We start from the raw sequence: 17,173 nt of genomic DNA, 5'->3' as shown, positions 1-17,173 counted from the left end.
AAAAACACGTTCTTTCAGAGTTGACTGTTGGATTTTACGTACAGTTAATGTGTGTCCACTCCACATGGAACATTTACAGAATGGAAAACACACTTTGTTGTTGATGCTGCACACAAGTGTACACACATTTAATTCCAAATCATAACGACATACATCAGAATTAATAGAACCCGTTTTGTAAAATGTCTTCTTTAATATGATATGGTACAAGGAGTTTAGATAAGTGAGCATGTAAAAAAAAAAAAAAGACCAGCCATTTCCTATAAGGAGTAATAATAAAGAAGCAGGTAGCACACAGTGATTCTCATCAATAGACAAGAGACCAATCTTAAACCTGAGTGTGAACCAAAAAAATAAATAAAACAGTTGGACCAGTCGACGGTAAAGCGGGAAAAAAAAAGTTAACTCATAACGATCCAGTTTCCCCTTATATTAAAACATTATTTTGAGTAAAGCTAAAGTAAGATTATATATTTCTCTTATTTCTATGATACAACATGTGAAAAGACGACAGCTACTCTTTAGACCTAAGCCCATTTGCACCTCAGTAATACAAGTCTGTAAACATGAATCCCATATATACTGTATAATTTGGAAAAGGACAAGTTGTTTCTTCATCTGAAGTTCTTAGCAAATGTTATTTCCAGGGACTATTTTCAAGAGGCGGATTAATCCATATTTGGTGCTGCAATAAATATTTATGGCAGAACACACACAAAAACACATTGTCTATTGTAATTAAAGAGTGTTGATTTGCACAGAATAATAAGTGTTTTGGCCACTTGGATAAAACTGACAGAAAGAATACCACCACAGTTATCCTTAAAGCTTAAATAGAACACATTTAGAGACTTGTATATAAAAGTGGGTCCGACACAGAAGACAAAATATACAGTACACGAAAACCATCGCTCACAAGTTTGAGGTTTTACCGTTCGTGGACGAGCACCAGTGTCCCCCCCCAAACTCCTCGTATTTAAAGTTCTATCTCCACAGTTTCATCGTCCACCTCGTTGCCATTGTTACCAAGGACGGATCCCTCGAGGTCAAGTCGTCTCACGGGAGGTTCCAGTGGAACAGAAAGCAGATCCACGTCAGTTGTCCTCTCCTGAAGGCTGAGGATGTTACAGGAGTTAATATGAGTGAGGATGAAGATTTCATTTGTTACCAGTCTAATAAAAACTTTGAATATGGGAAATCAACCTTCAGCCTCTCACCTTGGCCTGAAATTCAGTCTGTGACCTTTACCAACTCTGGAGTCAGCGGGGCTGAAAGGACAGGGAGACTTGCTTCCTGAAAACATAAAGATACACACGTGACGTAGCTGGTACATCGTGACCCGTTTTGAAGTGTGAATGTATGAGTAATGGACACAACAACACCGACTGAACCACCCTGGGAGGCGCACGCTTGCTCTCACCGAGAACATGACTGCCAACACAGTCAGAAGGTAAAACAATACCTTAGCAACATAAGGCTCACCTAATAAAATCTACACCTTCTTACGTCTATGATATATTAAAAATATATTGGCCACTTTTCCTGGCCATTAGTCGGGCTTTTGAGGCTGGAAACCGAGGTTTGAAAACTGCTCATTCTCTGCACCAAAGGCCATTATAGAAAGTCAACAATTCTACACCACAGCCCACAGGAGTTGCTGATCCACTGCTGCCTCCGTCGTTAACTTATTCTCTGACTTTTGGGCTTGAAATCCTTTGTTTCAGACAAAAACTTACCAAATGAGGCAGCGGTAGAAAAGAAGTAAGAGTGGGTGTTCATTTGTCAATACCTCATACAACCACACTTCAAAAACACCTAAACTACCCCTTTAAGTGCTGTACCTTCTGGTTTTTGTTTGGAGGAGGGCGAGCGGGTGGGCTTCCTGTCAGAGCTGATATAGGACACAGCATCCTCCCCTTCAGCTACGGCCAGTAAAGAAGCACGATAGAAGACGAGTGGCTGCCATCGCTCCTCTCTGAGATTGATAACGTGCTCCAATGTGTGTTTCTGCAGGTAAGAGAACCTGCACAGACACGAACACACTTTGAGAAACGTCACGTGGCCTTGTTTATTAAGATATTTATAAACCTGTTCAGAGCACTTACACTGTCCTCTTGTCGGGTTTGAGCAGTTTGTTGGAGAACTCACTGAGGATGGTCAGGTAGGAGAGGTAAGGAGGTGTAAGCGTCTCTGGAGTCTGGCTAAACTCTTGAAACACAAACTCTATGCCAGTCCTGAAACAAAGTAACACAGAAACACAGTTTTAAAAAGGTATGCTGTATGTAAGAAATGTATTATAGTAAGACATAAAATGACCATGATGTGTCATCAGAGATTAAAGAAATGTGACTTCACTGATAACAATGGTGCAGCCAGTATATTCACGAAAGACATTTTCACTTGCAGGCTGCAGAACTATGGTTTTTGTTTTGGTCCTTGAGGCTGTTGCAGCACCCACCGCCACCCTATAACACAGCTCATGGAAGCAGAGCAGCTAGCTGCTAAGCCTCGGAGACGGTGAACACCAAAAGCCTGAGTAACTCTCTCAAAAAATGAAGTCTGCAGGGGAGACACATTTAAACAGAGAGAGCTGAAAGTTGATGCCAGTGAGGACACTTTTCTCCCGGACAAGGCAGCAACACAGGGACCGTTGGTAGATATTTAACATTTATAACATTTTCACAGTCCATTAATGCCACCTTGTCATCTCCTCCTGTGATAATTATCCATCCATCCCTCTTCTACCACTTTATCCTCCACATGAGGGTCGTGGGGGGTGCTGTGCCAATCTCAGCTGACATAGGGCAATAGATGGGGTACAGATCGCCAGTCCATCACAGGGCCACATAGAGACAAAAACCATCCACTCTCACTCTCACACCTATGCTCAATTTAGATTAATATAGATATATTAGAGTGTCCAATTGACCTAATGCCCAAATCTGCATGTTTTTGGACTGTGGGAGGAAAACCCACGCACACACGGGGAGAACAAAACAGACACATGTTTAATCTAATAGATTCAATGTAGATAAAAACCAATGTTGGTAGTGATGTGTGTATGTGGTTGTTCATGGTGCAAGTGCAGTGCAACCTACTCAAACCACGCCGCTGCATTATTTCGCACTGAGAGTGGGGCATTTTACACATATCATCATCTTTAAAGACAAACCCCTGAGAATCTGCGCCGACCTGTGGATCAAGACGACGCATTCGCGGAACTTGACGAGGTCCGTGAAGGTGAGAGCAAAGCGCCTGGCCAGCTCCTTGATGCTGGTGAAGGTCTGGACTCCTGAGTGAGCCTGACCTCCGCGCTCCTGCTCCCTCTTTAGACGCACGAACAGCTGTGCAGCAAAGACACAAAAAAAAAAAAGACACCACGTCAGCATCTTTTTTGCCTGCTCGTGACGGCGAGTGGCTGAAGTAGATTCTTTTCAGACGTGTGGAGCGATCGTCGCTTACCTGCTGCAAACAGAGCACCAGTGTGCGAGAACTCTCGATCTTATCTATCTGTCTGGCCCTGCACATCGTCTCCTTGATTATGTCTCCGAAGTCGTTGTAATACTGTGCGGGAACAAAGAAACATGCTTATTCACTTTCCCGCAAACTGCAACTAACTGACCAATCTGTCTGTTAAATATGGAGCTGAGGTCAGCCACAGTTAGTGTACTCTTATAGCTCTAGCTATTTAAAAGCTTTAAAATACAGTATATTTTCTCCTGGAGATGATTTGAGAACAACAATACGTGTAGCTGAACGTATGTTTGGGTTATTCAGGGATAGGTGTTTTTTTATATTTTTGAAAATGTTGGTGACATTTGGAGTTGTGAGGCCACTGGAGCAAGCAGCCAGTGAGCTGAACATAGAATAAAGAGTGGAAACAAGGCAGAACATCTACCAGCATCTCAAATGTCACTTGTTAACATTTGATGAGTTTCATTTAATTCATAAAAAACCCAGGAGAATTTGCGGAAGTTCCGTTTCGAGCTATTTCTAGATTAGTTGCTGTGATGTAGCAGAGTCTTATATTCCAGGATATACATCCATGTAAAAACACATCCTCTACTCTTCACAGTCACTTTATGAGCGGTTCAGTTTGTCACTTGATTTGCCATTGCCTTGATGTCTAAATGTTGAACTTTACCTTCATGTAGTACATGAAGACTTCAGCAGCCGTGCTCATCTCCAGCACGCCGTGCACTATCAGTTTGCAGAAGGCCGCGAGCAGATTTCTGCGTTTGTGAAGGTCCTCCAGCCGCTCCACCTCAGAGTGTTCGCTGACTGACGGAGCCAGATGGGAGGAGAAGAAGTGTGCGGTTGGATGTGAAGTGGAAGAGGAAGGAGGGTGAAGCGAGGAGAGTGATTAATCATGAGAAATCATATAACAGAAAGAAAAGAACAAAGCACAGGAGGGAAAGAGTGTTTCACTTTGTTTCGGGACAATGGCTTTAGCAGGTGGAAATCAAAGATAACATAAGACTAGAGTTATGGTTGTGACACCATGTGGCTTCAATCTTTCACAAGGCTAATAAAATAGGCGCGGAGGTGAGCCAGAGTTAATGGAATTTTCTCACGAAAAAAGATTGCCCTGATTTTATGATTTAACGCGGTGCCCTTGCCCTCCGAGTGATCTCTGAACTAATAGAAAACACTGTCTATACAACAAAACTGTAACCAGGCAAATCCAATAAAACAACGACTTTTTATTACATGTTCAAAAACCAATAATCCTGTATTGTATTTGGTTGAACATTTAGGAAATTCCCACCAGGACATTTTATTGACTTCTCTGGACTCTGCCATGTTTGGAAGCAATATGTTTCTGAAAGTAGAAGCTCTAGTAAAGCTAATAACATATTTTAGCTATAGTGAACCTTGAATGAATTCATAGGTTTACCTGCAGTACTGTGGGACGAGAACACCCTCCGATGTATTACCGACGTGTCAATCTTGTTTTTCACAATTTAGATCAGACAGGAGCATACTGTCCTCATCAATTTACAAGCCGCATCACTTTACATAACAAAGTGGAACATCCTTTCATTCAAATGAGTCAACCTTGTTTCAGTCTGAAGATATTAACAGGGTTTCCTTTGTAATTGAGGGTCAATTGTCAGGTCAGGTTGCAAATCAGGCTCCATTTGCAGTCAGCAGGCAGCTCTGCGGTGAGTTATTAAGCCGAACGTGTGGCCGTGCATTTAATATCTGCATGTTTTTCCCCGCCGTGAGCAGCTACTCTGAATCAACGCTTCGCTCTGAGCAACAAAGAAACAAGAGGGAGAGTGCCATCTACTGTGCAACGCAGCGGCTCGTTCCCTCCTGTGTGACCCAAACGCTGCGAACATGAAGCGTTTCTCTTTGCTGTGCAGCAGAGCTCCTCTGAAACGGACATAATACGACCGGGACGGAGAAAATAAAATTCAAAAGGAGTCCTGCTAGACTGGGTTTTAACACGCATAACACTCTGTGTAACGTAATCAAAACATCAATTCATTTCTAAAAGGGGACTTTTGCACTAGACACAGTAAATGAAAGATATGCTTTAAAATTAAAACTGTTTTAATTTAATAATAATTCCACTGTAAAAATTTAAACATAAAAATAAAATAAAAAATCTGCTCTGTCTTGGAGCTCGAAGGCTCAGATGTGTATGAGCTTTTAACATCGGAGACTTTTCTTTTACTCAGATGGTGTCAGTTAAAATAACTGCTCAAGAACCAATGGGATGAAATTAAAGATTAGTGAAAAGTCTGAAATGTTCCTTCTTTCTTTCCTCTCCCATTAACCTTCAAACACCACAGATTTATTTTATTACCCTGAGCTGGGGGCCTGACCCATAAACTGGAAACCGCCACACTAAATGACCTTTCTTTATAATGAATAGTCTTGTAGTAGTAGTTAAAATTAGCATCACGCTGAGCAGCCACATCAGTCAAATGCTTCTTACACATCAGTATGAAAGAATCTAATGATGGACAAAATAGCTTCACAGCATGTAATAAAAACTATTCGGCTTGCAATGCCAATTGCTGTGTGTATATTTTTTACACACATAATTAAGCTTTCCTCTTGCAAATCAGATGGTATTTTACTGTTATAAGTTATTTCATCAAAAGACCTACACAAATTCCACATGTTGCTACAGCTTTAAAGCCGGTCCCTAACTGATTTCATTTAATTTTAAATTACCCACATGGATTCACTTTGTTTAACGGTCCTGCTTGGTGGAAATTAAAAGTATCTTTAAGTAAATGTCCAGTGTTTCATAGCCTGGTGTGTGTTTTGTTGTGAAAGACAAAAAAATACTTTAATAATTTCCACTACACCTGAAAATGACATGTTATCAATGAAAACCAATCAATGTTTACCCCTTACAAGCAAATCCTGTGTATGGGAGAGTCAAAGAGAACATAACTAAAATGTTTAATGTATTTTTGAATGTATTTAATGTATTTGACTTCACTTAATGCCAAATATTTCCTGGAATTCTGCTAAAAAAAAAAAAAATACAGAAGCTGTAAAACAATTAACTACTGCCACATCTACTCCTTCTCCATGATTTTATATTAAAAAGCAGACTGCAGTCTCACCTCTGCTCTGGCTGTCACAGTCTGGACCAACAAAGACGTGCACACATAGAAAGGTGGATAGCGCCCTCTGCAGTTTGGGACTGAGCGTGTAGACCAGTGGACCACAGGAGGTGGGATTCCACACGTTGAGCTGGTTTGAATGAGCCGTCAGGACATCGCACACACCAAGGAAAGCCTAAAATGTAGAGAAGATTTTGAACAGACAAATGAGAAAAGAGTGAATTATGATTTTTCTTTTCTTTCTTTTTTTTCTTAAATCATACACTGCCTAAAGCTTCCACCTGTTTGTGCTGCTGCTGCTGCTGCTGCTGCTACTGCTGCTGCTGCTGCTGCTGCTGCAACCTACCTGCTGTCGTACACTGTGGTCAGAGTGGGACAGACAGCGATGACTCCTCTCACAGAACACACGCAGCTGGAGCTGCTGGTCCACAGCCTTCTCCTAAAATACAAACACACACACATCAGTCACGAGCAATGTCAATGATGTACTACAACTGATGACTTTAAAATAACAATTATCGGTAGTTTTCATTACATTTAATGATTTCATAAACTGTTTTAAGGAATCCAACCATCTATACAATATGTACACAGTTATATATACAGTAAATGGTATGTTCACGGTAAGTGTCTTGGCTTGTCTGGTTTGTTTTGGTTTTATATGCATCTCTATATTCAGTGGTTTAATATATGTTAAATAAATAATATGAAGAATTAATATGTTGTATTTAATTGTTTTCATTAATTCAATTTCATTTTCTTATTTATGGAAGTACATAATGAAAAATGACAATAACAGAATCACATGTCTTGTCTTAATAACCTGTTTGAGGGCTAATTACAGCAGCTATAACTCACTCTGGAGGTGAGAGTTTCCCCGCTCATGTTCAGAGACCAGAGCATGGAGAAACACAGACACTGCAGAGCTTCCAGCAGCACCTTCACACACAAAAGACAATTACACAGTAGACAGACAATGGATAAGTAAGAAGAAAACATCCAAATGAGCCGTGGCTACATGTGGTTACTCAGAGGGCAGTGCACGTACCTCGGGTGGAGCTCCTTTCTGGCTGTTCTCCACGGACAGGAGAGGAGAGAGAAGTTCAAACAGACTCCAGCGAGCAAGGTCGTGACAGCTACAGCAACACAAAGAGAGAGAAAACTTTCATTCGATGCACACATTATAGTTAGAACAGGATCAGGATGATGATATGCGTTCACACGTCATTATGGATCATTCGCAAATCTTACTTGTGGAAAGCTCTCAGTTTCTTCAGTGTGGCTAAAATCTCGCCAGTTTTCTCCTCATCAGCAGAGAAACTGTCGTCCTAGAACAGAAAAAACAGCCATGGTTCCAACCCTCACCACTTGTGACCTCTGTGACACAAAAGAGTGATTTTCTTTTTGTCTTATTTTGGAGATGAGGTGAAAAAATTCTACTAAAAAGGAAAAAGTAGATAAAACCTGAACAAATGTTCATTACTGTGTCAAGCGGTCCATGTCATTTGCCCTGGGTTTAAATGTACAAACACAAAACAAAAAAGAGTGTGAGCGAAGGGTCTTTGCCATGTGGATGTTTCATTATTTAAGAATGATTTATTTCATTTTAGTCAAACGATGGATTTCTTGTGAGGGTATAAATGTGTTATGAAATACAATTTGACGTGAATTGTTGTAAAACATTGCAAAGACGAGGTATGGTGGAAAATACAAAATACAATATTAAATAAAGATAATGATACATATTTCTTAAATATAATGTATGTTTTATTCCTGGCTTGTCTTAAGAGTTTCAGATTCCTACAAAGGGAAAACCTGCTTTGTGAATATGTTGCAGTGTCAAGAGTGTTGATTTTGATTTTATTTGGTTTATTTTGCACAATAAAATGCATAAAAAAAGATAAACATAAAGTAGATATAGCGCAGGAAGAAATCGTCCATTGAACTGATAATCAACAGTGTTCAAGTAAATAAAAGTATTCTTGAATAAACAAATAAAAAATGTATTTCACTGGTCCAAATTAACTTGCATCTCACCTTGAGAGCATCTTGCAGCAGGACCGTCAGTTGCTCCACCCACTTCTGGACCAGAGAGTCTCTGGCACCGCGGGTCGTGGAGCACCAGCTCGTCTCCTCGCCACACAGACTGAGAAACGTGCGTGAAGCTGCCTCCAGAACAGCCGAGCCCGAGTGGACGTCCAAGACAGCTCGCATCTCTACCATCAGGCTGGACAATGCCTGAGCACAAGGACAGAAACAAGTTGTTGTGTGTCATTTTTAAATATAAACAAATGTCCAATACATTCAAACCATGGTCAAATGAGTTGACAGGATCATAACCTTCGTCTAACACCACACGGTGATTTTTGCGTCATCGTTTTTCACTGACAGACCTGTGAGTTTTCTGCCACAGGACACTCAGGGAGGAAGAACTGTGGAATCCTCATCAGGGAGGCAACAACATCCACATGGCTTGAAAACTGCGTGAACAACATCAGAAACGACAGGAATTGTAAAGCAAAGTATCTGACTGTTCTGCACAGAGTAAAGATGTTAAAACGTCTTCACAAAATGAAATGATATCACATTCGCTTTTATTTATGTGTGAGATAAAAACCTTGGAGAGTAAATCTGGAAGCACAGGAAGGAGATGTTTCGTGAGTTTCATACAGTCCTCAATCTGGATTTTCTTCTCTCTGGCACTCATGACCTAGAATTAAAAAAAAAAAGTATATCAACATTTTTATTAAATTAAAAAACATGAAAAAAAAGCATGATAGCAAGCTATTTCTCTATTGCGATACAATTACATTGATTTAGTATTCTTCAATGACAAGAGGTTGACCTGATTTTTAGAAATCAGGGCAGCTGATGGCTGATTATTGATGCAGAATGTTTGCAAATACTACAAAAATGCTTATCTTCGGAAATGTATAAATATTTAACCACACACTAATGGTCTGTCTCTCAGATCTACATTTTACAGTATAGTATAAGTATAGTATATAGTAGTATTACACAGTACAGTATGTATAAACTAAATATTCATTACACTAAACAAAAAAGGTAGCTAAAAATTGATGAAAAAACATTATCAAGTTTCTGAGAACAATCCGATCAACTCTTTTTTGTTCACAGACCTTTTTGGCTCCACTCCTGCCGGCCAGAACTGGTCCCTCTGCGGCCTGACGAACTGACGCCACCAGGATCTCTACAAGCACCGATTGTTCTGCCAGTGTAAGACCTACACACACACACACATAATAATGACATGTTGGGTGTGGCTGGAAGAGCAGAAATATAAGAAGCATCTGGAAAACAAGAAAAGCTCACAGTGGCCTGTTATGGATGAAACAAGCTTTACTGAAACACTGACTTGTGACAAACCCACCTGCACCATGAGAGGACGCGTCCTGCAGGAGCAACGATGTGAGTGTGGCCCAGTCCTTCAGCAGAGCTCCACCACAGTCCCACAGACTGTCCACCAGGTACACCACGTGTTCGTGCAGCTAAGAAAAACACACACGCACACACAAAGCATTGTGATAAGGAAATACATCGACCTTCTACAACACAACTTGGCACAAATGGTTTACTTTTCAGATGAACGGAGAGAGCAAACATGTTTCACCTGAGATTCCTGGTGGAACTGCAGCAGAGCCTTCACTCTGGAACAAGTTTGTAGTTTATGAGCCTCCTCCTCATTGATTTCATCCTGAGTATCGTGTGCATGAGCCACAGTGTTGAGCAACCTGAGAAACAACAACCAAGAATATCCAGGACATAATTAATAGCTGCTTTTGTGGGGTGTTTTTGTGTTATTTTGGTCTCAAAGATTGATGTACCTTGAGTAGAGCAGCTCCCCTGCAGCGGCAGCGACCGGTCGCTGTGAGGAGTAGACAAACTGGAGGAGATGCTTGTAGTCCTCAGAACTCAGCACATCATCACACGTTCTGCAAATCATTACAGTTATTACACTGAGGAAGGCTGCAAGAGGACGAGAAGAACAAACATGTTGGTGACTAACTTGGCAATGAGAACCAGAAGTTTCATGGTCTGTACTGCCACCTCATTGTCCTTATCCAGGGTCATGGAGATCATCCGCTCCTGCAACACAAACACCTGTCACGGTACTCAAATGCTTTCGGAAACTGTAGCGAGAGGGAATTACAGGAGGTGGTGGCCTCTCATGACAGTCTTTATTTATAATGCACTTTTCTAGTTTTGATGATAACTCAAAGCTGCTTTTTCTCTCACACATCTTTCATACCGACTGTATTTGCACACTGCTGACACAGCCGTCACGGGCAACGTGGGGTTAAGTGTCTTGCCCGGGGACACTAGTGGAGTCGGAAATCAAACCCTCGACCTTCCATTTGAAAGAAAACGCGCTCTACCACTAAGCCACCATCACCCTTCATGTCACCATAGATTCTCAGGCTGGTACGGGGATGTGTAGGAGTGGAGGAGGTCAGACAATTACTAAGGAGCCAGGGTATGAGGGGGGTTTATTGACAGAAATGTAATATACTACACATAAGTGTGTTTGTATATGTATATAATCTCTTTAAAATAAATAAAATAATAAAATATATTTGTGGTTTCTAGCCTCATCTTATACCACCATGTTTTGGTAGCAGTCTGCATGGATGGAACTCCAAGAGTCACAGTTTTTGTGTTCTAAGGGAAGGAGCACGCTGCATAAACACAGAAGAATGATTTCCTTTCTGGTCCTAAAATGAGAAGTCCTCAATTAGATGTTACTGACTTATACACTAGAACTCACACTGGACCTTTAATTATGTTGCTCATGGAGTCAAAAGAAAAATGTATCACCCAACTCTGCAGCTCTCTTCAGTTGTTTATTTTGATTTTATAGGTTGTGTAGTTAATGTATCAAATGTATTAGATGCAGCTTTGAAACAGAGCTCCAAAAACTGGATTTCCATTTGGTGGCCAGTGTCTGCCTGCTTTTTTATAAATATATATAGATATAATTTCCTGCCCCCAGTGTCTACAAATAATTGACGCAGCTTCACGCGGGTCCGCTTACCTTGAAACGGCTGGTGAACAGGTCAAGTTTTGGGAGAAGCAGCGGGTCTCCATACAAACCCTGCAAACCTGACACACACTTGAGACGCACATCTGGAATCTGAAAGGTGAGACACACATTAGTGCACAAGTTTGTACAGCAAAGAACTCGTTTCCCATCTACAGACATAAAACATTTGTAGCTGTAATCACTAGTTCGGTTACACTAGGTCAGAGAACATGATGCTGCATCGCGTGTCGCCGTTGCTGTTATTTACTTTGTCGTACATCATCCAGCCCATGTATTTGAGGTAGGTATCATTGAGAAACACAGAACTGTAGAGCTTCATCCACAAACCCAGCTCCTCCACACAGATGGAGCGGATTTCTGGAAGCACATCCCTGCACCAAAACAAAAACGCAGACACATAATTGAATACAAGCTAAATAAAATAATACTGTGATGCACATTCAAGGGTTAGCTGAAACGACAGATGTAACCTTACCTGTATCTCTTGAGAAAAACACCTTTGAATATAATATCCATCATGTTTTCGATCTCCACCCTCTTCTCCTGCAGCTGGAGCATGAAGAAAGGCAGAAAGAGGCAGAAAAGTGAGCAAGAAGGATAAAATCTGAATTCCCATGTGCACAGTGAGATACAAACTCATTCGTCTTACCTCTGTGATCTTCTTCTGCATCCTCTGTGCTGTGCTTTTCTGTCTCAAGGTCTTCGTCTTTTGCACCTTGTACAGTTTCTGACTGTTTTCAACCCCAACACTCAGACTCAGAGCCACGCCCACCAGAGAGCTCAACGTCTTCACCGCTTATTTAAAAAAACAACAACAGAGAATTGTTCCGTTTATTCAGCACATTTGTGTATGCCTATGATTAGGGTTAGGGGTTTTATGATCCCTTACCTGCCAACACGCAAGTGTGTCGAAAGGCTCGTATGTAAGAGTCTGAAAGCTCTGCGAGCAGCGAGATCAGTGTGTTCATCAGGTACCCATCAAAGATGACGCTGTGCTGACACTGAGCCACCAGCACCGACACAAAGTCACAGAACTCGGAGTGAAACCAGCGACCATACGGGCCAGACTGTACGAGAGGATACTCTGCACTGTCCTACAGAGCAGACAAGAAAGTGACAAAGAAAAAGTAGAGTGTTTAATCTAACAACTGACGCACAAAATTGCTTATATTTCAAATAAAAATAATGTATAAACTATGTGTTTATCCACATTAGCTGCCACTGAGGTTGCAACTTCTCTTTCTGAAGTCCAAACACATCAGAACATAGCCATGGAATAAAATAAAATGACATTAAAAAAAAAAAGACATAGAAAAGCATCGGTATGGAAGCATCTTTACTTTACTCAAATTATATAAAACCCAAGTCAAAATCGAGTGAAAGAAAGCATGAACAAATATGATATATCACGTTTCTGGTAACTGCATTTGGTTGATTAGTGAAATAGTAATTGAAATTACCATACCAATTAATCCAATTAGTCTACCTCTGTCAAAGACAAGAAAAAAGATGTTGTGTGGAAAGTTGGTGCATATTGCTGACCGTGTCCATGGGCCATGTGACTGTGAGGATCCACGGAAAAACCAGAAACTTTTTATACTGCAGACTTGCAACCTGAAGGAACACAGTTTCAGTTTTCAGTTCAAAGTGTCCGATATGATGCAAGAGTGAGAGGGAAAGAGGTGACAATGTCTTACCTCATCCAGCTCCTCGACCATCTTACTCATCACATCACTGTCCTCTTTGCTCTGACACATCTCTGCTGTGACCACGCCTGGGAAACAGAGACGGGGAACGTTCATTAGACACGATGCTGTGTGTACTCTCCATGTGTATGTGTGGCGTGGCGGTGTGTGTGAGGGTGTTCGAAGACATGCTTGCCTTTGCACCCACAGCACTGAATGAAAAAGCTGATGAGGTCAAGGAGAGAGGAGTCTCTGTCTGACACATATGCCTCAATCCACTCATCTATGACCGCCTGCACAAGCATCCCACAAAGAGTCAGAGTGAGTTTATGAAAAAATTCTGAAAATATAGCTCATGTCAATTTGTCTTAGCTGGCATCATCAGGTGTTTTGAAAGTGAGGGTATGGGGTTATTTTAAGTCTTTAAGGCAGAAGAGGAAGAGTCAAAACAGACAGAATATTAAGGTATCTATAATACCTATTAACCAAAAGATCACGCCATACACTATTATTACATATCAGGATGAGTAATAAGTAGGTAAAGCACTTAATGAAATACAGCTCCTTTACATTAAAAGCATCAAACAATTATGATAGTAATAACAAAGTTATATTTATAAATTAGCAAATAAAATCAGCATCAAGAACAAAACCGACAGTACAACATGGCACAAAGACAGCAAATGTCCTTGCTCCCTTGTTTCAAGTTGAACATCAAGTAAACACTTGTCAGCTGATCTGAGAGACAGAAATAAACTCAAGGCCTCAAAAGTGAATCAAAGCGCTTCCTGACTCTTAACCTTGTTAAACATCAGCCTACAACCCCCTCGATTGAGGCAGGATTGTTATGAATCCACATAATCTAGTCAGGAAGATGCAATCGCTGCGAAGCATTTTTGACAAAACATATCTGAACTCTATTGCTCTGAATTATATATCGTTGTTTAACTCTGCCCCAGTAAATAAAACATACATTATTGTTTTATTATTGACATACTGTATTTTGTAGATTGAAATGTGTTTTCTAAATTATTAGTGATGTAAAGAAAACACCGTGTGGTAGAGTGGCAAAATGATAAAAAGCACAGTGTGCTCACTAATTGATGCTCCAAAAATATTAAATTACCAGACCAAGTGACATTTCAGCCCCAAGCCACTCTTGACCAAAAGGTCTGAAGAGACTACTATCAACAATTTTGATTTTCAAATTACAGGACAAAAATAGAGATGTAGATAAGTCATCCAAAGAGGTGTTGATCACAGAGGTTCACTATCTCACCTGCATGGCATTCCTGCCCATAGTGACCACCTCAAACAGGGTGACGGCCTCCACATGCCTCCATTTACTGTGGCGGCCTCCCGCTCTGCTATCACTGCTGCAGCCGGCTTTGGCATTTTTCCCTTTGACATTCTCTGAGCCTTCGTGAGCTCTTTTCCTTCGTCTCTGAATATTTACATTAAGAGACACAGAAATGACTCACATTCACATAGTGTGGGACAGCATAGTGGCCAAATACAATGATCATTTCAGGCCTAAGAAGCATCTAAACATCCCCAATAAAAGGCCTATAAATCTTTGTTTAATCTACTGTAAAATGTCATATAGTCTCCTATGAAAAACTGCCTATCATGATCTACACATGCATACAATATCAACATAACTGCATCACAGGATTGTGCTTTCCCTCTGTCATAGGCTCGACCATGTGAGCGTGAGAAAAAAAATGCTTACCACATTCTTCCGTCGATTCTCATTCCCCGACTCATCCTCTGAATGAGTGACAGCACGGGAGGAGTTTGCCTCATCATGAGTGTTCTTACTGCAAAAACAGTCAATTAAATGACATGATTAAAAAGTCAAATAATACCAAACAAGTCGCTATTCATAGACACACGGTCACACTGTGACTGTCCCCAGGACACTCACCTCCGCTCTGAGGACCTGGTTGCTGCTGCAGCTGTGGGCTCTGGTATCATGTCACTGCTCAGATTTCACACAGGGCTCAGGTGTGCGTCTCTGCATCTGGAAATAAAACATCAAATGACTGATACCACTGATATTATATCTTGTCCAGAGCACCAATACAAATATCAGGAAGGATCTGTTCCAGTATCCATCACATGTTACATCTTCTCTGTGCTACTATATCAATGTATTATTACCTCCACCAAGGAGTTTATGTTTTCATTTGTCTGTCTGTCTATTTGTATATTTCTTTGTATGTGTGCAGCATAACTATGGCCCAAGGAAGAAATGATTACAATTCGGACATCTTTCAATATCTCATGTCTAACTTAACTCTTGCCTTTGCAGCAAGAAGACCCTGGTCGGAACAAGGGCCTTTCTGCATGGAGTTTGCATGTTCTCCCTGTGTGTTTTTGTGTTTGTGGTTCTTGAGTTTGCTCTCACATTCCAAAGACAAGCAGATTTGGGTATTAAGAAAATTGGACACTCTAAATTGACCGTAGTGTGATATGAGAGTGAATGGTTGTTTGGTGGCCCTGTGATGGACTGGCGACCCGTCCAGGGTGTAACCCCGCCTATCGCCCTACGTCAGCTGAGATTGGTACCTCGTGTGGAGGATAAAGCGGACGAAGATGGATGGATGAATGGATGAATAGATATCTAATTTAAGGAGTTAATCTCATCAGCATCAGTGATGCAGCATGCTGTTTGACCAAGATCCAACATAACATGCTGTCTCGACATGCAAGAAGTTATTTTCAGATCTCATTACCAGAAGGAAAATATGAAGAGTGTGTGAGTGTGTCTATGTTGTGTATGAAAGGCTTTTTAATGAATGAAGGTATGTCAAATAGATAATAAAAGTGAATAGAATAAATATGACAACAAAAAAGTCTGTGTTTGAGTGCAAAAAGATGACCCGGCCGGCTAAAATTAATGAATTTTGATTTGATGTACAGTTTATGTCATTTTTTGTTAATAAAATTGATATTGGTCAGGAATCGGTCTAAAGTGGATAGCAATACCTTAGCAAAAAATGTACTGCTTCAAACGCCTTGTTTTATCTATTAAAACCCAAATACATTCAGTTTTGAAGATCAAAAGCATCACAACTGAAAAGCAATAAACAGTCAATGTTTGATATATTTTCACTTCAATGAAATGACCTAAATGTTTTTGATGTCAAACAGCTGCAACTTAATATTCTGTTGAATAATCGATTAATTGTTGCATCATGTAATAAATAATGACAGCTCATGTGTACATAAGCAGCTAATAATGGTGAATGCATTACTGTGCATTGGATTAAATAAAATGTACAGTGGAGAGTGGGGTACCATGGTCTTTTACCTGCCCCCTCCACTGGGAGGAGCTGTTCGTTGCTCGGGGATACTCATACTCATGATCACAGTCCACGCGGCTGCTGTTTCACTTAAACAGACCACATCTATATTGATATAATACTCAAATATCAGTGATCACTTCCTGAAGTATCCCTAAGGTGTGACAGGAATCAAAAGTGGTAAGCGCAAACAGACTGCTTTAACTTGTCACACTCACCTTCTTAACGCGCCGTCATTCTTCTTCCGTGTTCACAGCTGGTGCCTGAGTTGAAATAGTAAACCTGTTCGGAACAATTATAACTCAGCTGCCTCCATGAATCTCCTCCATATTTACCCCGCCGCTCTCACAGTCAAGTTACTGAACAGCCTAACACCTGCCTGATTGGCCGGTGTTCCCGAGTCGACTCATGTGATTGGGTCTTTAGAAACGTCAGTCATAATTAAGTACCGCCCTCCTCCGGCTGTGACAACAAACCATGCGGGCGACGCCGTCCGGTCGGTGTGGTTTTTGTGTACAGTTTGTGTAT

The 17,173-nt window shown here is 40.9% G+C and overlaps 1 protein-coding gene across 2 annotated transcripts; it reads right to left on the bottom strand.

Annotated features, from left to right (window-relative positions):
* Window positions 1-93: 93 nt before the first annotated feature.
* si:ch211-269e2.1 (cohesin subunit SA-2) lies at window positions 94-16,995 on the bottom strand. Of its 2 annotated transcripts, XM_044013718.1 has the most exons (32): window positions 16,864-16,995; window positions 15,265-15,360; window positions 15,070-15,157; window positions 14,617-14,781; window positions 13,534-13,630; window positions 13,350-13,426; window positions 13,195-13,266; window positions 12,542-12,746; window positions 12,302-12,447; window positions 12,128-12,201; window positions 11,900-12,023; window positions 11,644-11,742; window positions 10,618-10,697; window positions 10,436-10,543; window positions 10,222-10,342; window positions 9,982-10,099; window positions 9,731-9,834; window positions 9,208-9,300; window positions 8,984-9,070; window positions 8,628-8,828; window positions 7,842-7,918; window positions 7,639-7,726; window positions 7,449-7,529; window positions 6,937-7,029; window positions 6,591-6,765; window positions 4,145-4,281; window positions 3,463-3,564; window positions 3,193-3,344; window positions 2,106-2,234; window positions 1,842-2,023; window positions 1,218-1,293; window positions 94-1,115 (listed from the first exon to the last, which is right to left on the bottom strand). In XM_044013718.1, exons 2-32 carry the CDS (start codon window positions 15,312-15,314, stop codon window positions 977-979), a joined length of 3,540 nt encoding a protein of 1,179 aa, XP_043869653.1. In that variant the 5' UTR covers window positions 15,315-15,360; window positions 16,864-16,995; the 3' UTR covers window positions 94-976. The 2 variants fall into 2 exon arrangements, with proteins under 2 accessions (XP_043869653.1, XP_043869659.1); XM_044013724.1 differs by lacking the exons at window positions 13,534-13,630; window positions 15,070-15,157; window positions 15,265-15,360; window positions 16,864-16,995 and having other exon boundaries at window positions 14,617-14,671.
* Between the last annotated feature and the right edge of the window lie 178 nt (window positions 16,996-17,173).

Source organism: Solea senegalensis, linkage group LG2 (genome assembly GCF_019176455.1).
Source record: "Solea senegalensis isolate Sse05_10M linkage group LG2, IFAPA_SoseM_1, whole genome shotgun sequence".
In the NCBI taxonomy this organism is placed as follows: domain Eukaryota; kingdom Metazoa; phylum Chordata; class Actinopteri; order Pleuronectiformes; family Soleidae; genus Solea; species Solea senegalensis.
Note: the sequence above shows the minus strand (reverse complement) of the source record. Positions and strands in the feature narration are given on the sequence as shown.

Excerpts from the sequence above, each read along its gene's own strand:
- si:ch211-269e2.1 (XM_044013718.1), bottom strand. The coding sequence starts at position 15,314 with ATGATACCAGAGCCCACAGCTGCAGCAGCAACCAGGTCCTCAGAGCGG. Across the intron at positions 15,158-15,264 it reads ACCAGGTCCTCAGAGCGGAG|TAAGAACACTCATGATGAGG; the intron begins GTGAGTGTCCTG and ends CTGTTTTTGCAG. Across the intron at positions 13,631-14,616 it reads TGGGCAGGAATGCCATGCAG|GCGGTCATAGATGAGTGGAT; the intron begins GTGAGATAGTGA and ends ATGCTTGTGCAG.